Source organism: Danio rerio, chromosome 22 (genome assembly GCF_052040795.2).
Source record: "Danio rerio strain M-AB ecotype USA chromosome 22, GRCz13ab, whole genome shotgun sequence".
In the NCBI taxonomy this organism is placed as follows: Eukaryota; Metazoa; Chordata; class Actinopteri; order Cypriniformes; family Danionidae; genus Danio; species Danio rerio.
The window spans coordinates 10983385-11004232 of NC_141042.1; the positions used below are offsets into that span (position 1 = coordinate 10983385).

The window sequence follows — 20848 nt, forward strand, 5'->3', positions numbered from 1 at the left end:
CATCGCCTCAGAGCAAGAAAGTCAGTGGTTTGAGTTGGCATTTCTGTGTGGAGTTTCCATGTTCTCCCCGTGTTGGCGTGGGTTTCCTATACAGTCCAAAACCATGCGCTATAGGTGAACTGAATTAACTAAATTGACCATATTGTTTGTGAGTAAAAGTGCATGTGTGTTTCCAAGTACTGGGTTGCACTTGGAAGGGCATTCGCTTTGTAAAACAAATGCTAGATAGGTTGGCGGTTCATTCCGCTGTGGCCACCCCTGATTAAAAAAGGGACTAAGCTGAAGGAAAATTAATGAATTCAAATGTTCAACTTAAAAGTTAATTGCACATGCGTAAAAATTAAGTAATGTTAGTAATATAGGCTTTATAGTTTTTGTGAAATAGTGTTATTGCTTTGAAATGTCTTGTTTTTTGATGCATTTATTTTCTTTTTGCCTATTATTCATCTTGGTTAACTAAAGAATGTAATGTGTCATTAAAATGCCAAGTGCTCAAATATTAACAAGTTTAACAATGCTACAAGGCCATATCTAACTTAAATTATATATATTTTTTACAAATTAAATGAATATTGTTAATGCATTGAGATTTATATACGGATTGTAAGTATTTAGTTAAAGAATTACTTTTCAGACAGCAATTATAAAAGTATCTAAAATATGTTTTTGCAGACACAGTTTGTAGCCTAATTGCTTAATTTCAAAGTAACACAATTAACACTTCACCAATACATTTTTTATTATAGTAAACCCATGGTTAATTTTTATAAGGTTGACAGCTGTTCGTCAAAACCTTTCCTGAAAGTGTTTTTGGAAGAGTACACAAAAGTTAAGTAATCAGATATTTTATCTTCAAGGTTTGTGATACCCTTTAGCACTAGTAAGTGGAAACTGCTGGAGTCTGCAGATTTAGAGTAAGAATAAACACTGGGGGTCAAATAACACTATCGTTTGCCAAAATAGTAACTAGGACAAGGCTGAAGAATTTCCTACACATCTTACTCTTCTATATAAAATGTAAACAATATGCAAGGCTGAGAAACTATAGCACCATTTGAACATTAGTCTGTGAAGAAAATACGGAACGATCTTCAATACGGCACGTGCAAACATGAGAAGCACAAAGTTGGTTTCTGACAAACATCTTCGTGGGCTGATCCTGCGGTTTGGAGAAAGTGAACGAGGAATGAAAACAAACACCAAAGCCAGCTGTAACTGTCATAAAAACTATATTCACTGCGCCCTCCAGTGGTGCAAACCAGCATTTATTTACTCCAAAGCACATTTCGAACATAAAAGGAAATATGCGTTAGAAACTGTTATTTTGAACAATAATTTACAGGTATTTGTATGAAATGTCTTTTTAAAAACGTTCAGGTCTTCAGTGACGGCCTTTGGCGTCTTCTGGCATCTCTGTGTTTCTTGCGACACTCCTAATGAATAAAACATAACATTTAAAACGCTTCCAACTGTTTTAAAATGTTATTTATGTATTAATGCCACATCAGAAGCATTGGCTATATTCAGGAAAACCCTGGTCATATTTAATACATCGTTTTCAAACACAACCATTTCTTGATGAAAGAAGATCTTTTTTTAATTTAGTCAGTGATGAATACGCTGAAATCCCTCCAGGAGACACCTTTTTAAACATTTCCTTGAATTATTTTCTGAATAAAAACCTTCTCTAATATTGTTAAAACATATATGTTCTAATGAAATAAGTTTTATATTAAAATAATTTCACACAAGTCACAAATTGGTTTCACTCTCAAAAATTTAAATATTAAAATATGTTAATGTTTTTTAAGCCAAGAAGGTAATTTGTTTGCTCAAAATGGCACATTCTAATAAAGAGAGGAAAATATCAAATTATTAATGATACATTAAATCCATTTCTTGTCTTTAAGCCATACAAATAATTTAATAAATTAATAAATCTGGATACACTTTACAGTTTGGTTCTATTAGTTAATATACATTTACATTATAACGAGAACAAACAATAAACATAACATTTATAGCATTTATTACTCATGATTCAACATTTCAATGCATTATTAAATCTAAGGTTGTGCGTGTTAATATTAGTTTATAAACAACAGAGTTAACAAAAACTAACAATGAACTATTTTCATTTCCACAGATAAATAAATTCTGCAATGTATTGTTCATTGTTTGCTCATGTTAGTAAATTACATTAACTAATGCAATCTTATTGTACAGTGCTAGCATATATTTTGATGTGTGTGCTTTGGGTAAACTTTTAGTGTTGGTTGCGGTAAGATTATTATTATTATTATTGTTATAAGTGTTCAGCTGTACCTCTCTAAGTGACGTCCTTTTCTCTTCCCAGGCTTCCCTCTGGTCTTTTAGGTTCCCACTTCTACAGAACATTCCTGGTCCCTCTGATGAAAAAAATAAACTCAATTAATTAATTAGTAAACAATTATTAGGAGAAAAACAAGTATGTTGATAATCATTATATTCATTTAAATAGGTCATTAATGTTTAATGTTTTATTTTAATAATTGCTCATGAAAATCTTAATTTTTTCACTGAAGGAATGTTCCACTTTTTGGGGAAATAGGCTGATTTTACAACTTTGCTAGAGTTAAAACAATTGAGTTTTACCATTTTTAAAACCATTCAGGCAATTTATGTGTCTGGCAGGAGCACTTTTAGCTTAGCTTAGCATAAATCACTGAATCAGATTAGACCATTAGCATCTCACTAAAAAAATAGATAAAAATAAAAGACACAAATTAGAAAATGATCAAAACTCATTTTTACATTTTGTTTTTGAGCAAGATGCTAATGGTCTAATCTGATTCAATGGTTTATGCTAAGCTAAGCTAAAAGTGCTCCAGCCAGACCCTGATATTGACTGAATAGATTAAAAAAAGGTAAAACACAACTGTTTAACTGTTGTAAAATAAGCCATAAATAGTAGAGTGTTCCTTTAACAAAGAAAAAAGGATTAAATCTCACCTTTTAACCGTTCGTCATCTTTATGGAAAAAGAAAAACGCCTTTTTTGATGGCATCGGTGATTCCCTGCACACAATATAAGTGAATGTCAACAATTCAAAAACAAAAACTGGTTATAATTGCTCATTTAATTGCTAACCTAGAAAGAATCTTATATTTTGGTAAAATGAATTATGTAATTTCTTCTCAATTATGATCTACATTTACATTGGACAAATTTAGGGCGGTAATTGATTGGATGTTTGTTGTTGGCTGCTGGTGAATCTCATGTGCTTGACAGGTGGATCCCACCAACATGCAGGTAAAAACCACACCCGAGAGAAGATATTCTTGGTGATTTGATTAAAGATAATGGGGACAAACAAATTAAAAATGGTGTTTATGGACAAATCGTTTCAACTAAATATCAGCTTTTATTCAAGAATTATGATGTATTTTCAACTCATACTTAGTCATGGGACGATAACCGGATTCAAGGTTTACCGCGGTCTGGAAAAGTCAAGGTATTAAAACCACAAATAAATTATGATACCGTTTCTAAGGTATATAGAGAGGGGTTTTTCTTTCAGTGTTTTATTTCTGTGTGTCTTGTAAGGAAATCTGTGTTTTTGAAGCTCATGAAGATGGTAGAATCAATGGTTTATTTTAATTTTGTAGCCTGATATGTTTATTGTTCTAAAATAATATAAATGTTTCCTAAAATGTAATATATTGTTTTAAATGAGGAATAAAGTTGTTGTTTTTTACGGAGACATTTAAAATGTAATAATTTTACAGCAGTAAACACAAAACCGTGATACTGTTGAATTTATACCCAAGGTTATCATAGCGTTAGAAACTTATACCGGGCCCATGCCTACTCATACTGTATATTAAGTAGGGGGCGGGGTTTTATTTGAGCTCCTCCACTTATCTTTCAGTCACAGCAAACTAATTGCTGAAGGGGTGTGGCTAAGCATATTTACCCAATCCGTCAAAATGATATATTCAGATAAGGATTACTGTTGCAAATGGGCAGATTAAAGTTTTTTTTGATTCGAGATTCAAGTTTTTTTCAGCACCGTTTGTTTTAAGATGAACAGTTTGCTCTAGTAAAATAAACATTTTGATTTCAGGTGCACTTTAAACTGTTTTAGCATCAGTAATTACTGAAAAGTCACCAGTGCTTCAAGTCACAAAACGTAGATTATTAAATAAATGATGATATATTTACTCTTGGACATTGACGGAAGCTGATTGGTCCTCCTCAACCTCATCGACTCCTTCCTCGTCTGAGCTGCTGTCCTGGAAACGAGGGTCCACTTGCCAAGAGAACTTGGCTGCTTTTATTGTCTCTATTTTGTATTCATCTAATCGGCCAAAAAACAACATTTTAATAAATGATATACACTGAAATAGTAATAAGATGCAGAACACAAGTGTGTGACATAGCCAAAAAAAAACACTATTCACGATTTATTCGCTAACAATAATTAAACAATATTTTGTGATGGTAGCTTGTATAAATTTTGATTATGAACAATAATAGTATCTCAAATCTCTTAATTAGTGCTTTATTAAATCATTAATCAGAAAGATTTGTTAAAAATGGCTTAATTCATTCAGAAACCGGATTCATTTTCATCATTTATTTAGAAGAAAAGCAAAGAAATCTATTACTGAATCATCGGCTTAAATGATTCGTTTTAAAACGGGTTCACTCAGGAACACAGCCATTTCACTTAATTTGTGCACTGCTTAAATTTTAGGAATATTTTAATTTGACAAAATGATTAATTGTTGAAAATACAGCAGTTTGTTGAACTGTTGCATAGTGATTGTTGTCATATTCTCCACAATAGCACACTTGTTTGTCTGATTCTACTGAACTAGAAAATATTTAACAGTACACATTTGCTTTAATTATTAAAATATAGGCTAAATTTTACTGCATTCTTAATAGCCTTCATCACGTGATCAATACTTTTGGAGTCTCACAATAGATGAAAGGACTAGTGCTGTTTAACAGTTAATTGTGACTTTGTATTTAATATTTCATATATTTGTAATAACATAAATTTGGGTGTACTAGTTTTTGGACCGTTATCGTGAGATATTTGGTTAGATTAGCTCCAGATTTGGCTTCAGTACTGACTAATCTAATGTATATGCACAAATATAATGTTGTACAGCTTCCTATTATTAATATGAATTTAGAAGATAGATTTGTGAGGGGTGTACTTATATAAGCTGAGCACTGTATGAATTAAGGCTGATTTATACTTCTGCGTAAAGCGCACGCGTATGGTTCGGCGCTGACGCATAGCCCTACGCCGTGGTTGCCGGCGTCGCTGACGTGCACCTCTCAAAAAATGTAACTACAAGTCGCAACGACGCATAGCGCAAGCTCTGTGATTGGTCGGCTTGGTAGCGCTGACGAGTCTGGGCGGGACTGTGAGCAGCGCTGGGCGCGAGCCCAATGGAGCGATTGTTTACAAGTGTGGAGTGCCGCGAAGGAGCTCCGGATGGAAAGTTTTGTTTTGTGTTTACTTCATAGTTAAAGTTGTTGCACGTCCGCCGGTTCCTGCCTCAAAATGAGCGAGTTTGAGCCACTTGTACATCCCGGAAGTGTTCAGAAAGAACAAAACACAGGCGAAGAAACTCGACACAGAGACACATTAACACCTCACTGCCAACTAGCGTTATGTAAGTGGTAATGCAGACCAACAAAGACAGCGCAGAAGTATAAATGCACAGCTACGCGCGTTGCATGCGCCGTTGGTTACGCCGGTCACTTGACGCAGAAGTATAAACCAGGCTTTAGTCGCGTTTATCCTTAACAGCAATACATAAAAAAAACACCAAAACTAAAATTATATAAATGATCGATGTACCTGTCTTGGTGCTATTTTCCACAACCGTGTCGTCACCAAAGAAGGAAAACTTGAATCCACCAGAGGAGTCTTTATTGGTTTCTACATTAGAAGTAAAGGAAACCTCCATGGGTGCTCCATCTTCAGTCTCTTCTGCCTCTTTATCCCATAAAATGGTCTCTTTCTCCTGCTGGTCTTCTTTGGCCGCCCCAAAGGCCTCCTTCAAATCCACAGACACGTCATAATAGACATCCTTGGAAACTTCAGGGAGTTTTACAGCCTCCTCACGTTTCTTTCGTCTTGCCGCTTTGCTGTTTGACACATGAAAATGCTAACATCAAACACTAAACTACGAGTGAAGCTAACCAAAATCCAAAAGTTGTTCGAGAATAACCTCTCTTTCTTCGGTTCCTCAATCTTGGTCTCAAAAGCAGCGTGTTCTTCTCGCGTTGGGTCATAATGCAGGCCCGAAACATCTCTGCAACATCAAACAAGGTGAATAAGCAAACAACGAGAGCAAAAAAAACACATCGAAAGGTCATGCGAGTGAGTCATACTTGAACGTCTTGCTCTTTTTGGTGCTTTGAGGCTGTATGCTGGTGTTTAAAATGCTCTGGAGGATGTCCAGGCTTTTCTTTTTCTCTTCAAGAAGCTCTTCTTCTGCATCTTTTCCTGGAGTTGTTGATTCTGTATTATAAATAAATTGAAAAGGTGAATTATTCTTGCATCACCCATTTTTATTACAGTCATGTGAAAAAGTAAGCACGCCCGATTGAAGTTAATGGTTTTCCATATCAGGAGATCATTTTTAAAAAGTCTATTGTCCTTGGAAGGTCTTAAAATTTGCAAGGTCTCGCATGACATTTCACACAGTGCCATTATTTAATCAACTAACAAATAAAGCCAAGATGTAGAAGTCATGGGTGATAAACTGAGGGCATCCTATGACTTGGCCCACATGGAATCTAAAGTAATATTTTCTGTCTTTCAGTAGCTATTTTATATGAGAAACTTGCCTTGTTTACCAAATAAAGTGAATCTAATTGGATTTGCATTTTAAACATTAAAAAAAAGTTAAAAAGCTATTTTTTTCACATATTAAGGTTTTACTTATGATACTTTCAAAATAATTCCGCAGAAATCTGCAGATTTTTACTAAAATTCTCAGCAGAAATAGCAAAAAAAACATCCGCAGATTCCGTCTGGCCCTACCTATGAGCCACATGCCTGTAGATCAAACTTTTGCTGTAAATACTGAAAGGTCATTTTGAGCATTTTTTTTTTTCGATGTTTGACTCAATTGAAATAAGATACGTCAAAGATACATGTTTATATTTGTTTTATATCTTCTACATGCAGATCTTCTAACTGTTGTGTTGCGCACTAGCTTCCTAAAACCTAACAATACTAATGCTAACATCTAAAAAACTTTATTTTAAATTTTAAGGGACCTTTAAAGTGCTCATTTTCCAGTCTTACAGATCCTTCTGGATGAGTTTTAGAGTTTTTGACACAGCATTTTAGTTAGATGAGGTCTGGGCTTTGACTTTGTCCTGTTGTAGACTTGCTGCTGTGCTTAGCTATATCCAAAGATGCTAATTAGACTTATGCATAAAATATTTGTGAATAAAGCACCGTTTCCATCCAATGGGTTAAAACCCCCACATCAAACCTAACATAACTACATAGCTACTCAGTTGTTGCACAACCCAGTCATGTGATTTAGTTATATTCAGTTATTTTTGCTAATGCTATATGCTGTTGTTGTTTATCTGAGTTTTTATCTTCCACCTTTTAAAACCAGACAAAAATAGATATTTTTTTATGTCCTGATATGGAAACTTGGAATTTAAAAGTGTGTTCTAAGTTTTCCCACATGACCATGGATCAACAAAAAACTGACTAAAACCCAAAGCACAAATCACCTTGATCTTCGGCCTCATCATCGCTTTCCAGAAATCTCGAATCAATCTGGAATCTCGAATCAGTTCCAAATCTAGCCTGTAGTTTCATTAGCTGAAGTAATAATTAAAAAAAAAAAAAAAACAGAACGATACTTTAGAATATAAGGAAACTCAACTCTGAATCATCCATCCAGACAAAGACTCTCAATTCAAACCTTCTCTCCAGCTTTGCCCTCAAACTGAGGTTTAATCTGGAAACGCTCATCTTCAGCAGCATCATCCTCATCTTCACTGTCAAACAGCTTGCTGCCACCCGCCCTATCCTCCTGCAGAATTATGAGGGAAATAAACACAAAATAGATTAAGAACAATTCAGAGCTGAAGAATATAAACTTCTAATTCCGAACTTAGTCTATATTTGCCTTCTCTTTTAATGTTTGATCATCATCAGATCCCGAATCATCCTCAAAGAGGCTTTTCTTCTGGCTTGTTGGTTGTTCGGGTTCATTTGCAGTTTCATCGTTGTCGTCTTCATCAGAATCGAACACAATGTGTTTGCCTTTGTTTGCCTTCACTGCATCCTAAAAAAATATTAGAATATTATTAATATTAGAAATCTTAGATTAAATGACTCTAAAACTATGTTTGAAAGTGCACCAACCACACACATTTTATATTTAAAAGAATAATGATTTAACCCTCTGGTAATCTTCAGTCTTTTTAGATGGAAAGATTTTGGTTTTTGAATTAATAAAAAAAGGTTTTTGGTTGGTATCATTATAGCGATATGTACAGTTTTGACTATTATCATAATACAAAATCTAACACTTCAAATCACCTTGTCAAACTAAAAATATCTAAATCTTGTCGAAAAGAAGTATTTTAGATTGTCTAAATGTATATTCAAATCCACAATTTCATAATGATGTCCAAAAAACTAGAGAATTGGCAAGCGGTTTTGTAGATCTAGTAATACTGGAACCTACTGGTTATACAATGTCATTACACGTTTTTTTTTTTTTTAATATATACAACCAGATGGCGCTATTTTGCCTTCCCCAAATTGTATCTGAATGCCAGATGGCCTATTTTAGCTGGAAATACTGAAGTAATAAAATAAACAAAAAAAAGTTTTGAAAAAAAAAAATTCATTGTTTTCAATGGCAGGAAAATGGATGATAATTACTGAAAAAAAAAAATTATATATATATATATATATATATATATATATATATATATATATATATATATATATATATATATATATATATATATTATAACTTCATATGACTATAAATGAGGATGTATTATTATTATTATTATTTTGAATGTTTTATTTGCCTTTAAAACATTAACATTTAAACTCTACATGTAAACATGCATGTTTCAAACATTTTAATGTGCAATATAATAAATGAACATCCATTATTTTTACTGACATTGGCTAAAGATTATTTTTAACCTTTGATATAAATTCTTCAGTGTTCGTACAAATTAACTGTAAACTAATGTTAGATGATGGCAAAGGGAATCTATTTTTAAAGTCACAAGAAATAATTAATATAAAGTATAAAATACCAACCTACAAAAATCCTAAAACTGCAGTAAAAAAGCAATCACACGCAAATGGCTACAACAAGGGCGACCAACCAATAATTGGATAGATGCTAACTACTGAGATCTATGCAATAGAAAAAAATCACTTCTGTAGTTAATTTTAAAAAAAAGGATACATTCCTGGGAAAATGGAAGAAATGGGTTGAATATATTTCAGCTAGAAGACCTGATTTTGTTGCTATAAACAAATTGAAGATGCACAACTGATAGATAACTACATGCTAATGCGTGTATACATATATGGTTATATATATATATATATATATATATATATATATATATATATATATATATATATATATATATATATATATATATATATATATATTCGCATTGTATTGTGTGATCTCCCCATATATAATGCAGGTGGTCATTTGAGATTATATTATGACATGCATTCTCATTTTGGATGTAAATAGTCTTTTAATTTTTATTATTTTCTTTTCCTTTTTATGCTATCTTGTTAACTATTAACATGAAATAAAAATATGCTAAAACTGACCAATTAGATCATATAAATATATTACGCATCCATAAAGATGTTCCTATACAAAAAGAAAATGTATTCACTATGTAACAACACAAGTGGTTCTGTTAAACGCAAAACCTCAAACAATTGACTTCCATAGTTATAAAAACAAATATTATAAACGTCAAAGGTCAATTTCTTTAAAGTAACAGAAGAAATAAACTCACAACTGTTTAAAACAAGTAAAGGCTGAACAAATAATGACAGAATTTTAATTTCCAAGTTAACTATTTCTTTAATTGTGGTCTGTTCCCCATTAGATCCACATTCACTAGACAAAATATAAATCACAAGATGTATGAATGACATTTATAGAGGTTTAATTCTACTCACCACATTGGAAAGAGCCCCTTGAATGAGTTTCTTCTGCTGCTCTGTCTCTTTCTGCCGTTGCTCTAGAGCTGCTATCCGTTTCTGGTTGTCCTGCTGTTGCTTCTGAGCATCAACCACCGTCGAGTGAAGAACTTTTGAATAGGACTCTACAGATTTGGACTTTTCTTCCTCATCAGTAGACTCCAGCTCGTCACCAGAAGAGTCACTGCTGGAGGAACTGGAGGCCTGTTTGGCTTTGATAGGTGCGTTTAAGGTGTTTGTTTTGGTTTCAGGGGTTGTTTTTACCAATTGTGTGGCTGAAGACATTTTGGAAGTGATGATTTCTTCCACACTACTTTCCGATTTCTCACTTGACGATTCGCTACCGGTGGAAGTGGGGAGACTTATCTGTTTGGGTTTAACTGATGTATTTGCTGTGTTTATTGTGGTTTTGGGGATTGTTTTTACCAAGTGTGTGGCTGAAGACATTTTGGAAGTGATGATGTCTTCCACACTGCTTTCCGATTCCTCACTTGAAGATTCACTACCGGTGGAGGTGGAGAGTTTCGTCTGTTTGGGTTTGATTGGTGTCTTCAAGTTATTAGTAGTCTTTATTTCACTTTCAGAAACCGTTCTTGCCAATTGTGCTGTTGAAGAGCTTTGAGAATTGAAGACTTCAGCGGTTTTCTCATCTTTTTCAGATTCCTCGCTAGAAGAGTCATTAATGGAGGGCTCTGTATCCTTGGGTTTGATTATAGTGTTTGAATTACTAGAGCCAACTTCACTCTTTAGCTTGGTTTCAGCTCTTTCATCTTCATCACTGCTTGTGGATTCCTGACAGGAAGAATTATCTTCTGATTTAGACCCTTCATTTTCAAGTTTCATTGAGGCTGATTTGACTTGTAAAGTTGACAATTTCTGCTGCGATGGTTGGTTTGAAGAATGCGGTTGACTTTTATCTTCTGAAACAATTGGTTTCTTCAATTTTGGGTCTTGTTTGAGTCTTTTAGGTGATTCAGAGTCGATACTTTGACAGACTCTTTTAAGGATGGGCTCTGGATCTCCAAAAAGATCCTTTGTTCCAATAAAAGCAGGAAGAGATTTAGCGGCCCCCTGACTCTTCTTCTTTTTCTTACTTTCCTTCTCAGGAGTGTCGTCTCCAAGAAGTGAAGCCAGGATATCTTCAGGGCAATTGCCTGTTTTTTTGGGTGGCTTACTTGGAGTCTTGGGCTCTTCGGGTTCTTCTACATGTTCATCATCTGAAACTCCCTCTGCATTTTTGGCTAGTTGCTCCAAGTCTGCAAGGGAAAGATCCAAGCGGTAACAGTTTCCCATCATCATGGCCTCATAGTCAGAATCTACGCTCAAATCATCATCAGATTCATCCTCGCTACCTTCTTCAGATCCAGACGAACACTCATTTCCATTGGATTTAGTTGCAGATTCTTGATTAGCTTGTGGTTTTAGGGTCTTTCTGTTGGTGAGGATTTCATCAGTGTCTGCAGAGTCGTATTCTTCGTCGTCCTTTGATGAAGTTAGCAGTGATTTTACATCACTTTGTTCTGCTCCAATCCAGAAAGCATTGGATTTCACAACAAAATCATCTCCCACCACCTCCAAGTTGTCCTCGTCATCCATTGTGGAGGTTGGTTTGGAGTTCCTCAAATGTTCTTGAGCAACCAACATCTTGATTTCGTCTTCCGAGTCTACGTCGCTGTCAAAAACACAAACTGATTTTTTAACAACTGGTTGTTCTGTTTTGGTAGCAGGAAGGTCACGTTGCTGGATTTTGTTCTTGTTTCCAGATGCAGGCGCATTAATTCCATTGCTAAGAAACAAACTCAAGTCTACTTTGGATCTTTTGGGACTGGTTTTCTGCTTTGGAAACTCTCCTCTTCTCTTCTTGCTGATTTCATCATCTCCACCTTCAACCTCCCATGTCAGTTTGGACACTGATGTGAAATCGTCCGCAGTCTCAAGTCTCTTGATATTATGACAGTGTTTGGACGGATCATATTTGAAGACGTTTCATGAGAGTTAAGGGTAGATAGTGAATTAAATTGTGTAAAATCCTTGTGCTTTCATTCTAGTGATCCCAGATCTATGATAAACTAAGCTGTTTTATGATCTCAGTGACCTTTTCCCTCAAGCAAAAGAGCATTTTAACACCTGCAAACATATCTTTATGAATGTTTCCAAGTAAAATTTATAAAATAAGTAACTCAAAAAAGGATATCTTGTTCTTTCCTTTAGATTTCAGATTCAAGACAGGAAGGACCCTCCCAAATTTACTCACCACCCAATCCTGAAAAGGTAAAGTTGCATAAACCAATGTTCAATTAGCATCGGTCCATTTTTAACAACTGGAGAAAAGTTAAAAAGAAAAAATTTGACCACAGACCTTATGGCCAGGAATTTCAGTTCCTGGAACCGCAGCTTTCATGTGGAAGTTTTCGACACCGGCTGCTTTAAATGAGTCCACTAATTTCTCCTGCGGGGCAATTTTTGGAGTCTTGATCTTTTCAACTTGTTGCTCTCTTTCTTCAGCAAGTCTAAGTAAAGAAAAAAGACATATACGTTACATATTAGAATATTACAACAATTCAAACAAACAGTTTAACCAATCTACTGGTTGAAATGAGCTTTTACCTGTGCAGAAAGCTCTCCTTCGCCAACTGAATGAGCAGAGTTCCACCCTTCCATGTGGACTTATTTAATATTCCTACACCTGTACAAAAAAGGCAAATGCATGTTACATACTGCATTAAATAAAGGTCTTATTTACACCTGGTATTAGGAACTTTCAACCACAAGTTGCCAAAGCCAAGTTCTGGTGTAAGATTTGATTCTTACATATTACAGGACAAGCTGTTGAACTATGCTAGCCAGACTGAATTGAAACTTTTTCCTCTGAGAGGTTACACTTGGTACGAACTAAGAAGGTTGTGTTGATTCTAACACAAACCACAAGATTTAGCTATCAGTTAGGGTGTCAAAATTAATAGTTTGTTTTGTGCACTGCGATGCAGACGCAGACAATTCGGTATCGGTTCAGAAAAAGTCATAACCGGTTATTATGTACTGGCGTCATTTATCTCATATGCGCTATGTCGCCATAGCTTACTATGTTGAGAGAAGCAAGCGCGAGTATTTACAACGCTCCAACTACTTAAAAACTCACAAACTGTGTACAATTTCACTGCAAGTGTATTTTCTGGACAGTCTTTCACTGACACTTACAGCAGAAGCCCCTATTTCCTTGTGATTGAGAGAATGAAAGTAAACTCCATTTCCCTCTTTCTCTCACTGCGGCCAATTTGACCTGCTGGCTTGACTTTTCCTCTCGGCTGTTACAGCGATACTTCTGGATACAAACACGAGCGCGTGTCTGCAGGGTTTTCTACACCGTGTCTATCAAAGGTCAGCTGTGATCACCGCAGCCGTTTATCAGTGTCACTCATCGGTGAAGAGCGCAGAGCGCAAGAGCCTATCGCAGCCCTTTCTGTTAAGCGTGTGACCAATCAAATGGGTTTAAGAGAACTTGGTAGACAAGGAACAGAAAGCAAGCGGGATATTTATATTTGTTTATATTAATTGTAATAAATGCTCATGGTGTTTAAAGGTATAGTTAATTTATCAGAATTTTTGTTTTAAAGGTCAAATTGTATTAAAAATAGCATATAAACATATTTATACATTTTAATACAAAAACTGCTGCTGTGAAGAAAATATATAAATGTGTATGTCGAAGATATCAAATTGAATCGAAGGCATGATAATAATAACCAAACCATGAGACCAGTGTTGGTTCAAAGATCTAGCTATAAGCGCTATCAATACTTACTGTTTTACATCATCACATTTTGTGTTGCTTTGTAAGTTTTGTGAGCTTATTTCACAATATTAGTTTGGCAGATTAAAAAACATTAATATACCCACTTATTGACTTAAAACACCAAGTGTAAACAGAAATGCGTCTCCCTCATCTGCCTCTGAACCAGTTGGCCAAAATGCATCTAAATACCAAGTGTAATAAACAGCATGTTAAACATTTAACAAACAATGAATCATGTACAATAAACCAACGTACATCTTTTAAATTCAGCATCTGTGATGTTTATGTTGATGTAGCCAAATGTCTTCAGAGGAGCTCCTGTAAATAGATCACAACATCATTACAATAAAACATAATAATGAATCATTTATTTGGTCAATCATTTATCATTTACTTGGTGTCAGCGTAATTCCTACCTTGATCATCTTTCCTTGTAATGATTTCCACATCTGTAACATCACCAAATTTTCCAAATCTGTCTTTGAGGTCTTTCTCGGTCACTGTGTGGCCGAGACCACCGATGTACAATCGCTTCATGGCCAAATGTCATGCAAACAACCCCTCTGTGGCATCAAAATGCACATAATAAACAATGCAGTAATCCCCAAAACACATACATATAGACTATACATATACAAGCCTCGCAGAACATACAACTGTCACTAAACAAATGACAAATAATGTGCAAATAAATAAATAGAAATAATAATCATAACAATGACAATAATGAGCAAATGCATATCCAATTTACTGAAGGAAAAAAAACTAATAGAAAATAACTTTTGCTCTGTAAAGTACTACCCAATGTTAAGATCCCTTTATACTGTTTAATGTTACAATATCATTGATTACAGTTATATCGACTTTGCCAATTATGCAACGGTATGTTAATTTAGAAGAAGCTCATTGTGTGTGCATAATTACTACCATTTACTTTATATAAAAGCACTGAATATTTAATCAAAAACGTATCAAAACGACACTTATATTACTTAAAATTATGTTTAAAACATGGAGACGTAAATAATTAATATGATTACACGCATAGTAAACATGATTATAGCAATAGCCCCTTACATGACATAGTTAAAGATGTAATAAAATGTTCTAAAAGGTCAAATAAAAGCACGGTCGTAAAAATAAAAAGATAAACTTAAGACTTACGATCATGCCAAAGATTCACATGTACAAACTGATGTTACACTGTAACTGTTCCGCCGTGAAATCACGGACGTGTTTTTGGTTCCGCTTGGGCATGTAACGCAGTGTTTTGGAAAGTTCCACATCAAAACAGAGACAACGAAAAAAAGAAAAGCCATCTTGGGGGCAATTCAATTTATTCCACATATACAATGATAATACGCAGTCATAAAGTGATTTATATTGGCAGTGTTTAATAATAATGCTATTTAGATGAATGTGCAAACGTTTTATGCTGTTTACAGAAATGACTCACCCCTGCAACTCTAATTTGGTATATTCCGTGTTGACGCGGGATTTAGTTGAATCAGTCAGAATCGTAAACTCGTATCGTTCTCGTCTTCTGGACTACATTTAGGTAAGTTTAACGCTATTCCTTTAAACGTTCGTATTATTTATTTAAGTTATATATAACGTATTCAATACATATAATAAATAACAAACAAGTACAAGAACTTCAAATGTTTTTCCTCAGTAAAGTCTCGTCTGGTTTATTTTGATCTGTCATATCGTACCTCTGTCAGATTTTCACTCCAAATATGTTTTTTAACGTCAAAAGTTCTTTAATTAACAAACGTATTACAATAATCTGTCGGTTTATAATACGGTTATAAAAGAGTTCGACGTCGACCTGCTCTACGCGATGTGTATGTAACGTTAAGTTAGTGAGGTTTATTTTTCCACGTTTTATATTTAGTTTTTGTATGGCATAAGTTGGTTTTCTGAGGTAAAGTTGGTTTTATATTTGCTCATTTAGACTTTGTCTTTAATAATATAATTTCAGAAAAGTCAAATCTAAAAAAAGGTGCAAATTCTTAATAAGGAAATCATAATAGCAGCCAATGACTTTCAAAATAGAACATTGTGCACAGTCAAATAAATAGTTCTAATGTTGTTTTAAAGTCATCCTTTCATGTGATTTCAGAGCAAATATTCAGAGTACCATGGTAAACAATAAGGAGCATGTCAAAATTTATCACTGACCGAGTGTGTGTATATAAAACCCACTTTACCTCAATTTTTTTTTTTTTTTGTCTTGCGCAGATTAATTATAACCTTTAATTCTTTAACGATACATTGGCTAATTAATTTGTAAGTATTCTATCTATTATGTAAATTATCATTCTGTATATGACCACAAAACCTTACGTTGCATGGGTGAAAATGATACATTTTTTGACAAAAATCATTAGAATATTAGATAAAGATCATGTTCAATAAAGACATTTTGTAAATTTTAATACTTTAAATTTGCTTAATTTCTTTATTAGAAATGTACACAATTATAACACTTTTTAAAGATGATTTTCCTAATATTTAGATATTTGTAAAACGCTTACATTACAGATGCTAAATTAGTTGTGTCTCAGCCAAATATCATTCCATCCCAACAAACCACACATAAATTGTACTCTTATTAATTCAGTTCTCAGGTGACAACTGAAAACTAGATCTGGTTGCAGATTTCGCAGCCTCAGTTACTTTTTTACCTAGGACGTTTTTGTTAACATTTATTAGAATTTTTTTAACAATTGCGTTTTCACTTCTGATTCAAATGCCTGATTATTAAAATGACTATAATTAAATTTAAATATTCTTAAGAATACAATATGATGTGTTCTTTGAAAGAGTGTACTTGCATGATATTAGATTGTCTATATGGCATTGTATAATGAGTGTCATAAAATGGTCCTAAAATGACAATAATATCATTTATCGCAATATATTTTGGTGCAATATATCTGACAGTAAAAAAATAGATATTGTGACAGCCCTATGGACATGTATCATTTAATTGTATTTTCTATTTCTTTCTCGTCATTACATAAACAGCTTTTTAAAGTTGCTTGAAAAAAATCATGGAGCAGAAATATGAAGAAGACATCCAGAAGCTCCAGCAGGAAATTGAAATGCTGGAGGCTGAACAGGAGGAGACTTTACGGTCCATTTTTGTACAGCATGGAGATCGACTACAGCAAGGAGTGTTAGTAAAAGGGACAAATTCTGTCTGTCTGTTGTGTGAAATTTACAATGAATGACTGCAATAAAAATAGTTCATTTGAGAACTGGCCACATTTTTTATTTGATCTTTTTTTTTTCTTCAGAAAATCAGCCTGTGAGGAAAGAGGAGGTGGAGGAGCACAGCAACACGCTCTTTCAAAGCTGATCACAGAAGTCAGAGAGCTGGAAAAAGACCTCAGACGCCAGACAGAAATCAACGGGATTACACTTAATGAGTGTTTTGTGAAGACGTTGCACAAAAGTGAGATTAATCCATCAGTTGTGCAGACACTTTGAAATTTTACTTAATGATATCAAATAATAATAGTTACATAAATGTTTTATTTATAGATTTAAATGTTTAAGATTTATTGCCTTGTGTTGTCTCCTCAGGTGAAAGGAAACTCGTACAGCAGCTCAGACTTGCTGGTCACTGCAGGTTACTCTTGTTCCAGGTTGAATTTGCAGTGACTGAGATTCAGGTACAAAGACACAACTAAAAATTTATACCTGTTATTAGCACAAATATCAACATACCCTTTTAGAATAACCCAAATGAATAACAAAAGCAGCTATAGAAAACAAATAACATTTTTAAAATTAAAACATTTCAAGAGTTCAGATACTAAGTGCTGTCTGAAATTTCCATCGAAAATGAACATTTTTCATAGCCTCCTTTATTTATATTGAAATATTTCACTTTAAAGACCAGGAAAAGGAAGTATGCTATGCCATAAAAGTGCTATTACTGAAGATAAACACAGGAGCCTGATAAAAAAAAATCATTTTAGAGGGAAATTTCAGACAGCATTTAGAGATTTTTGCATCTAAACTCTACATTTGTTATTTTGACCAATTGCAATTTTCTGGAAAATATTTTTGCAATATAAAATATAACAAATCTTAATATTTTACCTAATACATCCAGTAAGTTCAAAGAAACTTCAAGTGGACTCTTAGATTTTTTTTTTAAATGTGTAGATATTCTACTTGAGGTCTAAGCAGAATATAAGTTACTATTAGCAACTAATTTTATATGTTCTATAATTATTACCAACACTAATATTTTGATTGCTTATTTTTGGGGTTTAGAATTTAAAAGCCATTTACACTTTTATGCACCGTTACCATAATACCTCAAATCATGTTGTCATGTGGCTTGTTGAGATAAGTGATCAGTAAAATGCTATGTTTTATACTGACAAGCGCCATTCAACTTTTCTTCAGAGAAAGTTCTCAAGTAGTTTCAAACACTCGTATCACCTACATCTAAATTCCTTCCACTCTATTGGTTTTAAAACCATAGAGTCGTGTACGTTCTTCTTTACTTACACTCAACACTAGAGGGCGGCGTGCCTCCATTTGCATCTAAAATTGTAATTTTTAAAGTCAGGGATTTGTGCATTTGTCTCTTTAATCAATTAAACTTGGCATTTATAGTTTTAGCATTTCTTCCTGTTTCTCTGCAATCCTCATGACAAGCATAAATACAGCACTTTAATGGACCTCCTTTGCACAAATATTTAGATAGTCTGATTAAATCATTCAGAACAGAATTGTTGGTTGGTGACTGATGGAAACCTTAAAAATTGTGAGTTATTTTGTACTGGCAGTCTGGCGGAAGATCAGTGTGGGACTCTGAAAATGAAGGTTTTATTTGGGTTTTCAAGATGAACTGCAAAGAAAGTCGCAATAAAATGTAAAATAGTTGAAGTTTTGTTTCAATTTCATGCAGACCTCGATAATAGTGGTGAATAAATTCAAATGTAATGTAAAGAAATGCATAAAAAAGGCGACAGCAGATTTATGTTTTTAAGTCCTCGCCACAAAAAGATTTTCCTGAAGAGACGGAAATCCAACAAGGCTTCAGTCTAATGACAGGTAATAGAATAAAGGCATAAATGTACATCATTGCAGGCTAAAGAGATCATTAATAATGTTATTTACCTCTCTATTTTATTTATTTACAGGAGGACAATGTTCTGCACAGGAGAGTTACTGAGCTCAATATTGTTGTGGATGGAGTTGAATTTAAAGATTTCTCTGCATTTGTATCAAGGTAGAGTGGTGATTAGTAGTAACCATTTAATATCTTTAGTTTCATGGTATATATTTAGCATAATAATTACTCTTTTATTTTTAAAAGGTAAGCTGATTCCTTGGATAATTTGCACCCTTCCCAAAATTTTGGATCTTGCTTGTTTGCATGATCGAATTAACAGAAATCGCATTTGGAGATAAGCCAGGTTGCATAATAGGTTACACAACATAAAACCTACAGTGTAAGTAAACATCAGGCAAGTGAATTCCCAGACAGCATAGAAGAGCGCTCTGCTTTATGTTAGTCCTGTAAAAAGATACCAATCCAAACAGAACTTCGTACAAGGGAAATAAATGTATCCGGGTGGCTCATTAGCAAGATGCTGAGTGAAGCCTGACCAGCTGCTGTTAACAGTTCTGCACAGATCTGATTTTCTCATTGCGGACTGATGGACAAGTGTTGCAAGATCAGATTAGATGCTTTTTTTACTAGGCAGGAAGAATTTATAAACCAGAAATATTCCCTCACTAGATAAATAAGGAAATTCTTTATGTGTTTGAGGGGTTTCTGTTATACTTGCTGCAGGAGGATATGTTTATTCGTTGCCCAGGCCAAATTGACGAATAAGCATTTCTGATCATTAGACATATGGTCCCTGTCTGTGGTAGCTGCGTCTTTCTTCCCCTGCTGAAAAATACATTCTGTTGGACTACCTCTGTTTATTTTATTTTGCTTCTTCCATTTTCCTTTTTTTTATTAATATCTACTATATATATTCTACTTTATTTCATTGTATTCCATTTTATTATGTTTTGTTTTATCCTGTTCTGTTGCTTCTTTTGTGTTCTGTTCCATTGTTCTGTTCTTTTCTACTCTATTGTGTTGTATTCTGTTCCGTTCATTTTGTTCTGTTCTTTTCTGTTGTTACTGTGTCCTCGTTTGTCTGCTAAATTCTGTTGTATTTTGTGCTTTTCAATTCTTTTTTTCTAGACTTTATTTTAATGGTTAAAATATATTTTAGTTACTAAACATTTAGGCGACGCAGTGGTGCAGTAGGTAGTCCTGTGGCCTTACAGCAAGAAGGTCGCTGGGTTGCTGGTTCGAGCCTCGGCCCAGTTGCCGTTTCTGTGTGGAGTTTGCATGTTCTCCCTGCATTCCTCCGGGTGCTCCGGTTTCTCCCACAGTCCAAAGACATGCAGTACAGGTGAATTGGGTAGGCTAAATTGTCCATAGTGTATAAGTGTGTGCGTGTGAATGAGTGTGTTTGGATGTTTCCCAGAGACGGGTTTCGGCTGGAAGGGCATCCGCTGCGTAAAAACGTGCTGTATAAGTTGGTGGTTCATTCCGCTGTGACTACCCGGATTAATAAAGGGACTAAGCCGACATGAAAATGAATGAATGAACTAAACATTTAAAACACTAAACTTACTAAATTTAAGAAACATTCATTAGGAGTTTAACAAAAAATGTATTTTTAGCTATGTTAAGAAACTAGTATGACTTTCTCAAATTAGGCGGCACATTGGCTCAGTGGTTAGCACTGTCACCTCACAACAAGAAAGTCGCT

General features: G+C 34.3%; 2 protein-coding genes across 5 annotated transcripts in view; one reads left to right on the plus strand and one right to left on the minus strand.

The window, feature by feature from the left end:
* Positions 1-1212: 1212 nt before the first annotated feature.
* On the minus strand, positions 1213-15255 carry nol8 (nucleolar protein 8). Of its 2 annotated transcripts, XM_087303213.1 has the most exons (17): positions 15204-15255; positions 14456-14602; positions 14295-14357; positions 12854-12932; positions 12606-12756; positions 12441-12509; positions 10226-12229; positions 8169-8327; positions 7962-8072; positions 7768-7858; positions 6400-6529; positions 6237-6320; positions 5864-6153; positions 4204-4339; positions 2992-3056; positions 2326-2408; positions 1213-1433 (listed from the first exon to the last, which is right to left on the minus strand). In XM_087303213.1, the coding sequence occupies exons 2-17, from the start codon at positions 14574-14576 to the stop codon at positions 1374-1376; spliced, it is 3696 nt and encodes a 1231-aa protein (XP_087159339.1). In that variant the 5' UTR covers positions 14577-14602; positions 15204-15255; the 3' UTR covers positions 1213-1373.
* Positions 15256-15532: 277 nt separating this feature from the next.
* Positions 15533-20848, plus strand: part of cenpp (centromere protein P) — a 73181-nt gene continuing 67865 nt past the window's right edge. For 2 of the 3 annotated variants that reach the window (XM_087302630.1, XM_087302629.1), the window contains exons 1-5: positions 15533-15597; positions 17073-17223; positions 17345-17502; positions 17634-17722; positions 19211-19299. In XM_087302630.1, the coding sequence (XP_087158756.1) occupies positions 17099-17223; positions 17345-17502; positions 17634-17722; positions 19211-19299 (461 nt within the window). In that variant the 5' untranslated portion in view covers positions 15533-15597; positions 17073-17098. 3 annotated transcript variants of the gene reach the window in all.

Coding starts and splice junctions, on each gene's coding strand:
- nol8 (XM_087303213.1), bottom strand. CDS start 14,576: ATGAAGCGATTGTACATCGGTGGTCTCGGCCACACAGTGACCGAGAAA. Junction 8,073..8,168: donor ATCAAACATTAAAAGAGAAG/GCAAATATAGAC, acceptor ATAATTCTGCAG/GAGGATAGGGCGGGTGGCAG. Junction 1,434..2,325: donor AAAGGACGTCACTTAGAGAG/GTACAGCTGAAC, acceptor TTTATTCATTAG/GAGTGTCGCAAGAAACACAG.